At 51.6% G+C, this 15789-nt stretch overlaps 7 protein-coding genes across 7 annotated transcripts; 2 read left to right on the top strand and 5 right to left on the bottom strand.

Moving 5' to 3' along the window:
• Nucleotides 1-243: 243 nt before the first annotated feature.
• SOU1_1 (putative carbonyl reductase) lies at nt 244-1276 on the top strand (the record flags this gene model as incomplete). The annotated part of the gene is made up of 3 exons (XM_046082958.1): nt 244-496; nt 559-942; nt 1029-1276. The coding sequence occupies 3 exons, from the start codon at nt 244-246 to the stop codon at nt 1274-1276; spliced, it is 885 nt and encodes a 294-aa protein (XP_045938915.1).
• A 523-nt stretch (nt 1277-1799) lies between these two features.
• On the bottom strand, nt 1800-2402 carry LDX57_001318 (uncharacterized protein; the record flags this gene model as incomplete). The annotated part of the gene is made up of 2 exons (XM_046082959.1): nt 1800-2019; nt 2101-2402. 2 exons carry the CDS (start codon nt 2400-2402, stop codon nt 1800-1802), a joined length of 522 nt encoding a protein of 173 aa, XP_045938916.1.
• A 1156-nt stretch (nt 2403-3558) lies between these two features.
• Nucleotides 3559-4659, top strand: LDX57_001319 (uncharacterized protein; the record flags this gene model as incomplete). Its single annotated transcript, XM_046082960.1, has 2 exons — nt 3559-3615; nt 3757-4659. 2 exons carry the CDS (start codon nt 3559-3561, stop codon nt 4657-4659), a joined length of 960 nt encoding a protein of 319 aa, XP_045938917.1.
• A 427-nt stretch (nt 4660-5086) lies between these two features.
• Nucleotides 5087-6657, bottom strand: OPI1 (putative clock controled protein (Ccg-8); the record flags this gene model as incomplete). The annotated part of the gene is made up of 2 exons (XM_046082961.1): nt 5087-6243; nt 6351-6657. 2 exons carry the CDS (start codon nt 6655-6657, stop codon nt 5087-5089), a joined length of 1464 nt encoding a protein of 487 aa, XP_045938918.1.
• Nucleotides 6658-7555: 898 nt separating this feature from the next.
• On the bottom strand, nt 7556-11476 carry LDX57_001321 (RNA dependent RNA polymerase; the record flags this gene model as incomplete). The annotated part of the gene is made up of 1 exon (XM_046082962.1): nt 7556-11476. The coding sequence occupies one exon, from the start codon at nt 11474-11476 to the stop codon at nt 7556-7558; it is 3921 nt and encodes a 1306-aa protein (XP_045938919.1).
• A 209-nt stretch (nt 11477-11685) lies between these two features.
• On the bottom strand, nt 11686-12048 carry LDX57_001322 (uncharacterized protein; the record flags this gene model as incomplete). The annotated part of the gene is made up of 1 exon (XM_046082963.1): nt 11686-12048. The coding sequence occupies one exon, from the start codon at nt 12046-12048 to the stop codon at nt 11686-11688; it is 363 nt and encodes a 120-aa protein (XP_045938920.1).
• A 1620-nt stretch (nt 12049-13668) lies between these two features.
• On the bottom strand, nt 13669-14980 carry LDX57_001323 (aromatic alcohol reductase; the record flags this gene model as incomplete). Its single annotated transcript, XM_046082964.1, has 4 exons — nt 13669-14049; nt 14109-14435; nt 14511-14795; nt 14894-14980. 4 exons carry the CDS (start codon nt 14978-14980, stop codon nt 13669-13671), a joined length of 1080 nt encoding a protein of 359 aa, XP_045938921.1.
• Between the last annotated feature and the right edge of the window lie 809 nt (nt 14981-15789).

Raw genomic sequence — 15789 nt, forward strand, 5'->3', positions numbered from 1 at the left:
GCCCTCTTCCAAGACATCTAATGCCGGTGCTTTCGCTCGACCCCGCCATGCGCCAGCTGTATAGCTCGCTAGGCTCTCTGGCCTGTCTAGTAGGCTTATATATAGGGCATGCCGACCGACCTTAGCCCTTCTGCCTTCTCTCCTGTTTTATCTTCCCCCGCGTCCTTTGCAGAACATACTTGTTCCCCTATCTTACCATCTTCTTCTTAAAAGTCTTCTTTTTTTCTGGAAGTGCTTTACATCATGGCTTCTAAACCTGTTAACGAGTTGGCCCACTTCGTCCATAACAACACCACTGCTCCCCCGCACCCTAGCCTCCTGGGGATGTTCTCCCTCCAGGGCAAGACCGCTATTGTTACCGGTGCCGGTGCCGGGATTGGTCTGGCCGTTTCCCAGGGTCTTGCGGAAGCCGGCGCCAACGTTGCTATGCTGTGGAACACTAACGACAAGTGCCCTCAGCGGGCCGAGGAGGTTGCCTCCAAGTATGGTGTTCAAAGTATGTTCATGGAATGTAAAATCCTTCTTCTCAGAGAAATAACGACCACTAACTCACAACAGCCAAGGCTTATCAGGTTGACATCACGAATGCTGAGGCCGTGCAGAAGACCGTCGATCAGGTCGTGAAGGACTTCAACGGCCGCTTGGACGTTTTCATCGCCAACGCCGGTATCCCCTGGACCAAAGGCCCCATGGTCGACGGTCCCCTTGACCACTACTCGAGCGTCGTGGATATCGATTTTAACGGCACCTTCTACTGCGCCAAGGCGGCGGCTGCCCACTGGAGACGACAGAAGGAGGAGGGAACCGACCTGAACGGCAACAAATTGACGAATTTCACCTACGGCAGCTTCGTGGCCACGGCTTCCATGAGCGGACACATCGTCAATTTCCCTCAGATGCAGGCGGCCTACAACGCGGCTAAATCTGCCGTCATCCACCTCTGTATGTGTGCCCTTCTTTTTTCTCCCTCTTGCATTGCGCTATACCCTTTCCGTGGAGAATCATCATCGATGCTGACAGCCATGCAGGCAAGTCTCTCGCCGTCGAGTGGGTCAAGTTCGCTCGCGCCAACACCGTTTCCCCCGGTTACATCGCGACGGAGATCTCCAACTTCGTGCCCAAGGAGGTTAAGGATCTTTGGCGCGACAAGATCCCCATGGGCCGTGAGGGTCAGCCCGAGGAGCTCAAGGGCGCTTACCTCTACCTTGCGTCGGATGCCTCCACCTACACCACGGGAGCTGACCTCGTGGTTGATGGTGGCTACTGCGCCCCGTAGATTATTTTACCTAGAAGTTGGGACAGAGATAAAGAAAGAGGACGTTTCTTTTGGATTGTTTGGGTAGAACCATACAGGATATACACAGATGCTATTTCCACGACAGAAATCACGAATAAACGAATACATGAGAAGTAAAATCCCCCTGCCCCTCCAACTCCGTACTCCGTCACTCCAAGCCGGAAGAAATAAGAAGCTCCATCCCAGGAACTTCGCGGGTGCCACGAATCCTTGCATGCCGAGTGGCTTGCAGGGTGCAGATTTCGGGCGTAGAATCCTCGAGAGCGGTGACCTCATGAATGAATCTGACCTGTCCACCGGGCGCCATTATAGCCAGGATGGTCATAACATGGCGCTATCTTAGACTCTTGGTTCTCTTGGTGCTGTAAGCCCGACCCGGGTCCAGTGCCTGTGTTCCGTTCCAGGTCAAGTCGTCAGTCACACCGCTCCACGAGAGGTCCAACCTCTTAACTAGCCGCATAGGTGAAAACAAAATCTACCCCTCGGGAAAAGATAGGCCTGTTCAAGAAAACGAAAGTAGCCATCGCACCGTCCTCTCGACCAGCCGATCCTTCCAAGCGCCTAGACCGCGCCCCTCGTCGATTCGTCGCCGAAGCTGCCGTTCCCAGCCGGGCGTGGGCGGGGCAACCGGGGACAGCAGATGTGGGTGGATGAGTGTGGTTTGGGCGTTGAAGTAGATAGATAAGGGAGAGAGTGGAGGGGGTTGTTCTTGGGAGGTTGATCTATGGTTGGGTCGTTGGTTAGTTATTGGATGGTGATGGGGTTGTTGGTGCCTCAGGATTGATATATTAGGGCTGACTTACTCGGGAAATGGTGCTGGTTCTTCGTCTTCATCTTCTCCGTCTTCATCCTTGTCGTAAGCTATGTCTTTTGATTGGATTTCAAACTCATTTTCTGATTCGAGCCCGGATTCTAATTCCACTTCCCTGTCGTCCAGTCGTGTATAGCGTCCTTGTTTGTTGGTCTGGTTCTTCCGGAAGATGGTACCGAAGAAGCGAGGACAGGCGCGTCGAAGATTTCGCCGGTAGAGGTATGCCATCAGCAATGAGGAGAAGAAGATGCAGAGAGAGGGGTAGAGGGGGACGAGGAAGGCCAGGGAGGCCATTTCGAGGTTTTCGGTTTCGGATCTTGGGCTGGTGTTGTGTTGGTAGGCGTGAGATACAGATGCGGGTGGAAGGGGTTGGGTTGTGGTTGATTTGAGGTGATTTGGGTGATGGATGGAACTAAGATTAGAATTTGTGTGTTTGTGTAGATGTCTCTGACTACATTACAATGTCTTGGGATTGTGTAGAGTATGAGGCTGGGGCTCATTCACTGATTCACCTAGGTTTTTGTTCCAGTTTCTTCTTCTTCTTCTTCTTCTTTTCTTTTTTTTTTTTTTTTTTCCTTCCAGAGAATAATTATAGATTTCTATTACGCTCAGACTAATATAAAACAATAAACCAACTCACCAGATGTCTCTATACAATATGTGAAATGTTCGTATCCCAGAGAAGTGAATGGTGAACCCCCAAGAGGAACCACAACTATATACTGCGAGCGACCACCACCACCACCACAATTACAGGGAACCCCAATGGTCGTATTGCCTCAGAACCATTACCAACTCACAATAATTCATTCTCCAAAAATTCAAGACAAAAACCAACAATCAAGAATAAGAAAAAGCCATGTCGTCACAGCCCATTCTTTGATCTACAGACCCAACCCAGTGACGGGGTCACGGTGCGGACCGGTCATTTGACACCGTTCATTCATCCTTCTTGACTTACGGACAAAGCAACCAACAAGGCCAGGAGTCAATACGATATAATGTCTTTGCTTTTCTTTCTTCTATTTTCACTTTTACACTTTTTGTTTCTCTTTCTTTGTTTTCGTTCCCCTTTTCTCCCACTAGCTAGTCTAGTCTAGTTTGTTTTACTATCGGCTATACAACGCAACCCTATATACTTATACTTTTACCCATTTAGACCGGCTGCTTTATTCTTCTTCACTTTCTTTCCCTTTCTCAATTGATCGATACCGATCAATTGACCTGTCCCCCGTCAATCGGTTTCTTCTCGTTTTCTCAGATCTCTTTTCTTTCGGCTACCTCCCGGTCCAGATTCCTCCATCGAACCCTAGAATGGACACAATAAGACATCGCCATCAGCATCAGCGTCAACATCAGTATCAGCATCCAGCCTTCTGTACCCATGCCCATGCCTATGCCTATCCATTCGACTTCAAATCAACTACATCTCCAACCTCCACAATCCAACATGGACCATGAACCCACCACAATGACACCGGAAGACCAAGCCCGAGAACAAGAACTTGTAAGTCAGCCCCATTCCTCAGCCTTGCCATACTCCTTCTCCAGAAAATAACCATGCACAATCCCCGAAACCAAGACCTCAATAACAACCTCAATCTCCACCTCCGTCCTAATCTAACAATCCAATCTAAAAAAACAATAGAATACCTCCCTCTCCGAATCCCTCACCTGCCAGACCTGCACCATCAGAATCCCCCGAGCAACCTACCACCGACATCTCGAATCGCAGATCTACGTGGCGACACGGAATCCCCCGTTCAGGCTATCCCGCGCAGAAGTGAACGGGTTACGTGCTTTTGGACTGTCATCGCCAGACACAACACCAACACCCAGCGCAGAGGAGAATATTGAGAATGAGATCGACACCAAAACCCAGCTCTCGCCACACACTACCCTCTCCCCAGAAGACATCCCCGACGACGAGGACGAGAACACCCCGATCGCACCGCACGCGAGACCACCCCCGCGCCGAAGACCTGGGTACCAGTCACTGATGACGACGACGCAGCGCGCGGCATACGAGGCCCAAATTCAGAGATACGTGGCCGACGTACCCGGAAAGGATGTCGCGATGGCGCGATACCACGTCGACTATCATGTGCATTTGCATTGGTTGAGTCGGCGGGGCGCGTTGACGCTGTGTCGCGATGTGAAGGAGATGCATGAGTTGAGGAAGTGGAGGTGGAAGATGGCGCAGATGGATGTGCAGGCCGCCTCCATGCAAGGGGAGGGGAGTGGATGTTCCGGGGACGAGGGGAATGAGGACAGAAAGCGGAAGCGGAAGCATGTCACGGTGAGACGGTGGGGGTGGCCCGGGGATAGCCATCTGTTCATGATGTATCAGACGGCGTTGTGGCGGCAGAAGTGGTTGGTGAGGCAGAAGCACCTCGATGAGGTGCGCGTCAAGTGGGCGGCCATTATGGCCGAGCGGCAAAGGCAGCGGAAATGTGTCAGGGTGAAGCTGTTCTGGGGAAACGGCTACAAGAATTTGCTGCGAGAGATAGAGCTGGAAGAACCGTGGTTTGGGGAACATATCATCAGGTAGATCAGGTACATACAGACAATCAAGAAACTTTTCAATCAGACAGATCAGTGAATGTCAGTGAATTCAAGTAATGACAGACAGGGCAATACACAACTAGCAAAGAATCAACCAAACCGAGAATAAAATCAGATAAGAAACAAAGTCCGGTCCGAGTACGTCGTCAAACAAACAGTCCAACAATCAGGTATCAATAAGTGCAAATCAAAAGAACGCCGTATGTCTTTCACAACCGCCGGGAAGCTGAACGACATGCATGGAAATACCCGTAGGAAAGGAAAAGAAAGGAAAAAGAAAGAGGGGCAAGTCCAATGAGGACATTGGTCTTAGATCTGAAAGCATCAAGCTACCAATCGAGGCAACACAGGGAAGAAATCCACCATCATGAACTCAGTACCCGCTGAGAAACCCGCAGCCGTGAAAGCAACACTTAGACCTTCTCTTCAGTCCCCGTCATGGAAACGTCCCGAGGCGCCTCATGGATCGGCTCCTTGATATCCGCCGGGTACGTCTCGTTGTGAGATTCAGCCGGAGGTGCGTCGCTCGGGTTCTTGCTATCGGGCCGTTTCCGGCCCAATCTTTCGCACCAATGCTCCGCACTGACCAAGGTGTCGTTGACGACTCCGCTGACCTGGGACATCATGTCCAGACCCTCTTGAGCCAACACCAGAATACGATGAGCACCGATAGTGGCATCGGAAGACGAGGCGGGCGAATCGGGCGGGGGGTGCGACGTCGACGCGACCTGGAAGCGGTGCGGTAGCGACGTCAGATGACGACGGACAAGATTCCTCGCGTTTTCTGGCAACGCTCCGCCCGCATACTTAGAAACCACATTGACCACCTGCTTCAGCGTGGACAGTACATCCTCCCGGACAGCCTGAATGCGCTGAGACAACAGCGAGGTGTCTTGACCGGCAGCGGACGATCCCTCCGCATCCTTCTGCTGCTGGTCCCATTCTTTCAGCGCCCCTTGTAGAGCAACGATGGCTTTGCCCAGCCGGCCATTAGCCCACCGGAGCCAAGTCAGACAATACTGCAGGCTTCGAAGCGATTCCTCGCTCATCGCAACGCCGAGCCCGGACGTCGAAATGACCAGTCGACTCTGCCAGGTGGAGTTCTGTCGCGAGGAGTTCTCTTGTCCGATCTCGTCATAGCTAGGCGATCTCTGGTCGTCGTACGGTGGCAGAGATTCGGACATCGTGGCGTCGTCCATGCCTTTTTCGACGTCCATGTCCGTCGAAGATTTCTCCCCGCTCACTTTGCGCCGTTTCGACCGCTTCGCATCCGACGAGTTTGACGCACGCCGCTGCAGAGTCCACCGAATGCCGCTCTCGACACCCGTCTTTCGACTAATCGTGCCGACAGTGTTGGCTACGGGGGAGCCAATGTTGCGCTCGATGTATTCGGCACCGGACTTGATCAGAGAGGAGTATGACTTGGAAGAGGTATAGGCGGATACGGAGCTGTTGATCGCGGAAGAGATAAGGGGATGGGTAGAAGTAAGCAAAGATAGGAGGGGTTCAGGTTGCGATTCGGAAGAGATAGAGGAGTGCTGCGAGGAGTTTCGGGGAGATTGTCCGTATTCTAGAAGATGATTAGACAGGTCAAGGTAAGAAAAAGATAAGACGAAACATGATCCAGAAAAACCAAGAAAAAAAAGATCGGAAGAAAGGGCAAAAGGATTAACCCACCGGTACGGAGACCTTCCAGAGCCTGAGCAGCCTCGATATCATCCATCGATAAAACACTAGTGGCCCGACGCGAACGACCTTCAGCCACGGTACTGTTGTCGAGATCCATCATGGAGGAGGGGACATGCTGAAAAGTCGGATAGACAAGAGGAGAGGAAGTCGGAGGAGGGGGAGGAGGGAGATTGGTAGCTGCAGTCGTTTGAGGATTGTTCGGCGTTGGGGTTGTAGTGGCGTCTCGGACAGCAGAGGGCGAGGTGTTGGGGGCAGTAGTCGTCGGGGCAGAGACGCCATCCGGAGGAGGGCCCATGGCTTGCCCAGAAGCCGAAACTGGCTAGTTTTGGATAGGGAAATCGGCTAGTTGGAATGGATTGAGCTGGAGACGTGACGATCGGGATGGGGATGGGGAAGAAAAGCGAGGGAAGGCGAGGTTGGCTTCTTCACGTGCAAAGGGCAAAAATAAGGCGGGCGGGCGGCCAAGGGAAGGAAGTGAATGTCGGCACTTCGTCTGTCTGTCTCTCTTTCTCTCTTTCTCTCCCTCCGTTTCTCTCTCGCGCTCAGGGCAAGTGACGACCGAGAGATGACGGCGTATCGTATCGCCTTGCCACAAGGTGCAAGTATAGGCTGAATTGGAGTACAGCGTAGACTTCTCCTCTCGCAAAGCGCCTATCATGCAGCGCCGTTGATCATCGGGGTTGGGATTTTCATATGAAACAAAGACACTAGGAAAAGCCAGGCTGACCTTCACATGCGTAGCTCGGATAAACGCCGCCCATATGAAAGAGCCTAACCTTCCGACGGATTTACAAATTCAACAGATTACAGTGTCAGCCTAGAAAAGTAAAACTCAAGAATTATTCGATGGTTCTGCCGATGCCTGAGGTAATAGGCCCCAACCTTGCCATGTGACTGGCCCGTCCACGCTGAGTCAGGAATCCGCTAAACCCCATCCGGACGACCTGACATGTGATGACGGAGCCTGAGGACGTCCGCGCTGACCGCTTACTCGTCCGAGTCTCCATCGTGTGCATTTCCTGACTCAGAAAGTCGTGAGAATCGCTTAGGATGGAACTAGTCAAGTGGCGGTTCCCAATTACCGGAGCCAATCGATCCTTTACTCCCTCCGGAATTAACCCGAATGATAGGAATTAAATGGCATAAGATCCTAAATACATACATACATACGCGTGGAGTTACGTCGGAGTAACTTATTCCACCGACATCGAATCGTCAGGGTCGTAATATCCTCCCGGGGCGTGCATCTGCGTTCCAAACAGCATGGCCTCGATTGCTTCGTGTCCCTCATATTCTCCATTGTCCTCGCTCTCTTCGCCCTCTTCCACCGCATCTTGCGCACTCAACCGGGCGACCACCTTGGGGTTGACGCGATAGCATGACAACACCTGGTGGGTCACCGTCCGCGAGGGCAGGCTGTTTGCTTTGATCTGGCATAGGACTTCACCGAATGCATGCAGCCAGAAAGTACTCCAGGGGCGCTTCTTGTAGGTATACGAGGCAAGCAATTGCTGCCATGCGTCCGCGTTGTGTTGCCAGACATGGTTCAAAGGGTGGCCTCCGATAGCAGGGGGTGGAAGGGCACTCGCACGATCCGTGATGTCTGTCGTAGCGGCCGAGAATGAGCCGTCGCTGAAGGAGCTTCCATACTGGCCACGAAGGCTGTCGAGTTCCCGTGCGACTGTTTCGAGAACGGTATCCAGCGGTCCGTCCCGGCCCTGCTGGTCTGCTTGGCTTCGCGCCTCATTCCAAGGTTGCACGAGAGCTTCGTCCCTGGTGTTCCGGCTTTCATGCTCAGGGAACTCTCTTTCAAGCTGCCTCAAGACGGAATGGCGTTCCTTCCGAGCCACATTGAACTGCAGATAGTCGATGATGTTCGACATCTTAGGCTTCCGATCGGGGTTTTTATACGCGGGTAGCTCGCGGACCTTGCGGCTAATCTTCTTGCGATACTTCTGCCATGCCGCCTTCGACAGGTGTACTCCGCTCTTGCGTCCATCCACCAGATGACTGAGCAGACTACCAAGCTCGATGGCATTCGGCGAGTCAATTCCCTCGTCGTATCCGAGTTTCTCGCCCTCCACGGTGCATCGACCTAGATTCGACAACGTCATGTTGAAGGTAAACGTGCTCAGGAGAAATTCATCCCATGTCGAGATTTCCGTCATAGGCACAGCATGCTTCGTGGCGCCAAAGTACTCCGGCAGTCTCTCTACTTCTGGCATGTCTGAATTGTAGAAATTTCGTACAATGTTCTGGTCCCAGCAAATCCATGGCGTGTCGCCGTCGTAGTCTCCCCCAGAGAGCATGTGGGCCAGAGGAATCTTCCCGACTGACGGAAATACGATGACATCCTTGAAGTGACGGAGCTCCGTCTTCCACACGGCTTTCCGACGCTGAATGTCGGAAGGAAGGTGGGCAGGGAGACGTCCGACGAGGACATCCATGCCATCTAAGAGATTATCTTCGAACTGACCCTGGCCATCCCGCCAATTTCCCGAAAATTCAAGATGAACTTCATCGTCTTTCAGAACCCCGTACGGATCTGCAATGCAGAAGGCATAAGTGGATAGCGGCACCTCAATATGCAGCTCCTCCACATGCCGGTCCAATACCTCTCGCAGGCATCTCCCGAGCCGTTGGCGCAGAGGATAGAAGCTTCGCGGCGTAAAGCCCGCTTCCGTTAGCCGGATCAGAGTTTCGGATTCATTCATCATCCATTGTTCCATGCGCCGAGCGTTGTGGAGCAGCAGCTTCGAACCATCATCTGCTGACGGTCGAATCTTTTGAATTAGGTTACGGCAAAGCACAGGATTGTCAGATCGGAGCACTTCGGCGAAATCCTTATACACTGACTGGATGCTCAGCCGAGTGAGATCGGCGATATGCTCTCTGACGTGTCCGCCATGCTCCAAGATCGCCAGCAATTGGATGTTCAAGAGCACTGGATGCAATGGCTTGGACCATTTGACCACCTCGAAGGTCAGCTGCTCCTCGTCAACAGTATCTTGCCACGTCTGCGGATGGGGGTTGATCTTCAACTGCGAGTCGGATATCTGGATCCAGACGTCATCATCATCGCCACCTGCCGAAACCTGGGAATTGTGCTTGTCCACCATCCACAGGCCTTTTGCTCCTGCTATTCGCCCTTGAAAACAACTGGGCGTGTTCCCGGTTATGCCCAGGGAATCACAGACCTTATTGGCCAGCGCCCTGGACATGAGAGCACAGCCGTCGTTCATGACTGGACGGCCAGGCTCGTGCTTGAGTTCGAGAACCTGATGTGGTCTCAAAGATACGGTCGTGAATGTCTTTGATAGCCCTAATGATAGTCGCTGGTATAGTTTGCAATTGGTCTGATCTAGATTCGCTTCGCGAAACAAATGCCAATCTAGGAGGGCTTCGAGACTCATCGCAGTGCGATTGGTGCTTTCCTGGTTCTTGGGAGCAATATAACAAGGAACAGTCGCATGATGAAAGTCGATTCCGTCGATAGCAAAAAATTCGACCCTGAACCAAGGCTCGGCCATTTTGCGCTTTGATTTAACCTCTTCGACGAAAAAAGGCCTCCATGTTCTACCCAGACATCGATGAACATTCTGTGTTAACCACATAGCCAGGCTCTCCCGCAGAAGCGAAGGATATGCAGTTATTCGCAAATGACGAGGAGGTCGAGTCGGCGCAGGCATCGTCAGGCTGAGAAATCGGTCGGACCCGAAGCGGCGATGGAAGCGGCACGTCCTCTCTGTTCTTAGAGAGTTCAATCTAAGTTTGAGAATACCAGGCTCAGACTCACTGCACCACTCCAAATCCCCGGTAAGAGCAACGTCTTCGGAATGTTTGTCCGTTGTGAAATCCCCCACGGCGGCATCCCAGGCCTTGCTGGAAGACTCCTCTGGGAGCGGGTTATCTCCGCGCTGATTGTGCGTCCCAATCCACTTCCAGAAAGATTCGCGGGACTTGAACGGGATATTATTTCCAACCAACATGCGTTCGAGGGGAACGTTCCAGGTTCGGCCTATTCTTTCCAGCTCATATCGATACCGCAGCGGCACGGAGCCAGAAAGGGAATGCTCGGGTGAGAACGGCCCGTGGTCAAGTAGCTCTCTCATTATCTCCCCCTCGAATGAAAAGCGGGCGGGTGACATCTCAGTGAGAGAAACTTGAGCCACAAACTCTGCTCGTCTTTCTTGACTCAGCACATGTGCAAAGTCCGACCCCTCGTACACCGTTTCTGAATCGGGCATTGGCTCGGTGAGGTCTGTGCCGTTTGAGACGAAGGAGGTTTCAAAATGACTTAGCAGAGTGTCGTCAATTGAGGTATTGGGAACTGTTGATGTGAAGCTAAAGTTAGGCCCGGTTCTCGTAGGTGGCTCTGCGTCGTATCGCCGGCAGTTGTCGGGAGCCATCAATTTCTCAAGAAATTTTGACGGGCCCTTTGCTGGGCTAGAGATCTGAGGGGATTTGGAAACACGCGTGTCGTCGTTAGCGGCCATGTTGGAGCTCAGTTCCAATCCCTCAATTTCTGGATCATGAAACTCATCAGATGGCAGTGGAGGCGTGCGTTTAACCGGAGAATTGGGAGCCGTGTGGAATTCTTCGTCATCTGTCGATAATCTTCTCTTTCTAGATTCCAAGCACGGTGCCTCTTCTACGAGGGTTTCATTGCCCCCAAGGTGGGATACAAAGGAGCCCTTGCCTGATAGATAAAGCTCGTCATCGATTAGTTTCACCAAGTACCTCAAACGCTCGTCCCTCTCGTTCTGGGAAACCAGTCCATAGCTTCCTTCCGTTAAGAGATCTTTCTTCGAAAATCCGGATACTGCGCCTGTCTGATGGCTCATCCGATGACCGGTGGTAGTAACTACCGGTGGCATCTGGGAAGAGACCCATTCCTCGAAGCCACTCAGCACCCGGTCCAGGTCAACAGTCCGGTCGAAATAAGCACGCTGGATCCCCCGATAACTCCGCCATCGTAGAGAACTTTTATCGGTCGAAGCCGACGGCGAGTAGATGTGTGGATTCGGGATTTCTAGCGCAAACTGCTCATTGAGCGTGTCAATCAAATGGTACAGCGCCTTCCCGCTCCGTTCAGGAGTGCGGGGAATGACCATGTCGATCTGACTCAATGGGCCGGCCTATGCAGATCGAGAGAATGGATAAAGATACGGATAAGAATAAACATATCTGATGCAATTGACCTAGAACCAGGGTCCTGTTTGGACATATCAGCCATATTTCGCAGGACGAGGCGACCGCTTGGACGAGATGTCACGAGAAAATATGACGAAATAGTACGTACTCTTCTGACAAGAGGACAGTATCAAAGTGATGCCTCCTTTCCCCATAATCGATAAGAATAGTTAGATCCCGGGACACCAGGGAGGGGCAAAGAGAATACCCTCGCAGCAGCCTTCAGATAAGGTGGAAGATGAGGGAGGGGAGGGTTCGATTGGAGATGGGCGTGGGGATTATTGGTTTCGCACGTTAGCAAGCAAGCAGTGGCTCGCCGACGAACCACAGTGGAGCGTTTGACGCTGACAGCATTCAACGGCCAGCTTCTGACCCCGGCATGCACGTATCCTTTCCGATCCGGACTGGGAGGTTGACGTATGTATTCCTCTCTCTTGAAGGTGCCAACAGGCCTGACAGATTGATTTTCTTCAGTCATGAGCCTGGTTGCCATGGTCTATCAGAGACCTCCTTCTCTGTTGCCGTGTAAACAAGTGCCCCGCTGCCAAGACCGGCATAGCAGATCTCCCTGCCCCAGTGTGTGATCGCAGCGAACTGCAACACTTCATCGGTGAACATTCACTAAGCTTAGATTGATGGCGTTTGTGAGATCTGACAGCTGCCAAGCTGTCTTCCGAGGATCCGAGCGGCTAATTCACCAAAGTTCGGCCATCTGGAATAATGCGTGGAAGCTGGGATGGCCGTTCCGTTCCAAAGACGGCCGGCCGAAGAACCACTGCAAGAGATGACAGGAAGGCTGGAGATGTCTGGGTATCACTGGATTGCTGATGGAAGCATCTGTTCAAAAGAGGTCTGGCCCCGTGCCATCACGTGCCATCGGCTCTAGAACCGGAACGACAACAGCTTGCTTTATGTTCTATGCTTTGATCCGAGGAATGAATGATGCATCAAAGCTTAAATAAAGTAATGCCCAGAGTATGATAATCACATTTTAGGTCCGTCGACGGATAATACCCGTTGAACCGCCCCATAAGAACAGACTTTGTGTGACTCCTGCCCCAAATAGACTCCCATCCCCGGACTACCTTGTTACTAAAGAGAATGTCAAACATGGGGTGGAAGCGTAATCGATCATTCCATGAACTCGTGGCTGAATCTTAACACGAGGAGAGTCCAACTCAAAACTACACTATGACAAGAACCTTGCTTAAGAATGAATACCATGATAGACAAGGATACAGATGGACTTAAATCCAACAAATTACAGAACGAAAGGTCCGGAAATAACACATAATACAAATTAGTACGTAGTCTAATGACCTGCAGATTCAACCCCACCAACTAGTTTGAACCCTCCAGAAGAAGACACCTTATTCCTTTCTCCGTTCTGCGGGGATCCTGGTCGAAGTTGTTCCTTTTTGCAGGGTTGCAACTTGCAACTTGCAACAGTGTCAGCAGTCGCATGACATCATGGCAGGTGTGCCGAGCAGCGGTTCACCGATGACATCAGACCAGACGGACGGAGGGGGAGGCCGGATGAGAATCCTTGCAGGTCTGACATTTCATGCTCAATAGTGTGTACGGAGTACAGAAACTAGAATTGGTCTGGTCCCTGAAGGGCGGGCTGACAGCCCACGATCTAAACTTTGGCCGCCTGCTTATTGGAGGTTGTTTTGTCATTACTAGCTACTTCCTCGTCTTGAGGAAGTTAGTATAGTCGACGAGGTCTAGACAATTGTCTTGCATGTTTGATTATTTACGATGTAGAAAAGGCATCTTAGAGTTGAACTGAAACCTAAGACGACAATTCGAGTTACATTGAAGTATCGGAGGATTGTGAGAATTCCAGATGGATTTTTGAGTTATTCCAAACCCGTATGCTGTATGCTGTTCATCTAACATCACCATAAACGGTGACTTCCAGGATAAAATGGGATATAATGATAAAAGAAAGAAACAAAAGATGGAAAGAAAAGTCTAAAACGCCCTCAAGGCACGACAGAGAAGAGATGGGCGTGTCCAGGTGTTTCCCCGATGATAAGAAATTTCACAATAAAACCACTGCGCCAAAAAGTTGCAAATTTGAAAAAAGATCTAACGTCGTCTCAGTCCTCTACCGGGTCATGTAGAGAGAATCACTCGACTCGGTGCGGGGGAATATTCTCGTGTACAGGGAGTCGCTCGATTCGGTACGCGGGAACTGGCGCTGGTGGGCCTTGGAAATGTAACGGTCCTGGTACACACCCCTCGCGGTGCCCCTAACGACGGATTCGAGGTATTCTCTAAATTCGGTCGGCTTGAAGTCGGGATACAGTTCCTTGGAAGTGATGTATCCGAGGTATTTGGCGTATTCCGGACAGTTGTCGCCACGAATGCCCCAGGACAGCTGGTACTCCGCCAGGTATCGAGGGATGAATTTCACGGGGTCGTAGGGATAAGTCTCGCTGGACTGGCGAGCCGCGAGCACTCGGGTGTACACGGTTTCTTCGGGGATCTGCAGGAATGCGACGGTCAGCCAATGCGGAAGCCACAGAGAGCGCCGGTGCGACTTACGTAATTCCTCTGGATTTTCTCCTCGCTCAGTTCCTCCAACATGTCGTAGATCTGGTTTTGAGTGACCACGGTGTTATAAGCCAGAACCATCTTGTTTAACGTGCGGTCGTCGGAGATGATGAGAGCCACGTAGCGTCCGATATCTCTCAAGTCGGTCAAAGCAAGGGGAGTGTTGCCATCGCCGACGATCTCGTTGTTGGCGGAGGTCATGGCATAGTCGGCTCTGCCGGATTCGAGCCGAGGGTAGGAGAGTTGGTACCACCAGCCGACATCGATGATGGTGTAGGGGAGCTGAAGTTGCTTGATGTGGTTGTAAACCGTTTCTTTCTAAAATTCCCAACAGAAATCAGTCGTTAGTCAGACAATCATGGGTATTTTCGTTGAGACAATCATGCAACTCACCTCATCTCTCAACCACATGATGCCTCCTGGTGGTGCCACCGTGATGAAAGCACAGGGCACGAATCGCCGCACACCGGCCTTCTTCGCCGCTTTGGCGAGGCTGATCTGATCCTGTTGCTCGGCCGGACCGACGCAACTAATAACGACATCGATACCGGTAAGGACATCGGTGAGGGTTTCCTCGGAGCCTCGCAAATCGCATCGACGAATCTGGACTCCTCGCTCCTGGAGAGAGACGATGGCGGGTTTCTGGACCGACCGGGGGCGAACCAAAGCGTGTACTTCCTGCGAGATAGTTAGACGGAGGAAGAAAGACCAAGATCAGGCAAAATTAGGGGAGAATAGAAAAGGAGGGAATGAATATAACGGAGAGAGGTTCATACATAAGTTGGGTTTTCCAAAAGACCGTTTGCGATAGAGCCGCCCGTCTCACCTGCGGCTCCAACCAATAAAACCTTTGTTCGCGACATGATTTCTGGGAATTGGGCCGAAATCGGGAAGTAGGGTAGGTTTTGCGAGAAGATACGAGGAGGGGAGAAGAGAAAGCAGGAGTAGGTGGGTGGTGAGAGCAAAGGCCGAAGATATATGAAAGGAAGAACGAACCAAAAAGAAAAAGAAAAGAAAGAAGAAAGAAGAAAAAAAAGGTTAGGCCGAATTTGCCTTCCCTCCTTTTGTTTAAATGGGCTGAGAGTTTCCCAGCAAAAGGATCAAGGATCAGTCGAGGACGGCGACATACCCACTCTTCCTTATTCCAAAGTGGTCGACTTGTGGGTCGAAGGTGGATGTTAAGCTCCCAAACAGAGGCAACCTTTGGTGCGTGAGTTGTCGCAGAAGGAGGGGGGCAGAAAGTACGTCATTCTCCGTCGGCTGGCTAATGCAGACTCGATGTGACTCTAGGAATGTGATATACACTACACGGGTTACCTGGGGAAATTCACGCGATTGAATCGGGTGACATTGAGGGGGATGTTCTGCTCACAATTAACACGTTCTAGTAGTGTAACTATATTCTATAGTCTGCATTGTACTAACTACATCCTTTTTTTTCCCTTCAGGCAACGGGCCGGTGTGGCTCGGGAATCGAAAAGGGCCAATGGGCATTTACGTCATCTGGGCACGGCTTCCCGGGTCGACGCAACGCCAGGCCAGGTTGCTCTTCTTCCAACGCTTTCGTCCTCTCTCATCGGTATCTGAGGGTATCTTCATCATTTTATCGTCATCCTGACCAGTTCCTTCCCTGATGGTGTATACCTTGTGTACTGATCATTTCCCTGCCTTT

The sequence above is a fragment of the Aspergillus melleus genome (genome assembly GCF_016097325.1).
Source record: "Aspergillus melleus strain CBS 546.65 chromosome Unknown contig1, whole genome shotgun sequence".
Taxonomy (NCBI): Eukaryota; Fungi; Ascomycota; class Eurotiomycetes; order Eurotiales; family Aspergillaceae; genus Aspergillus; species Aspergillus melleus.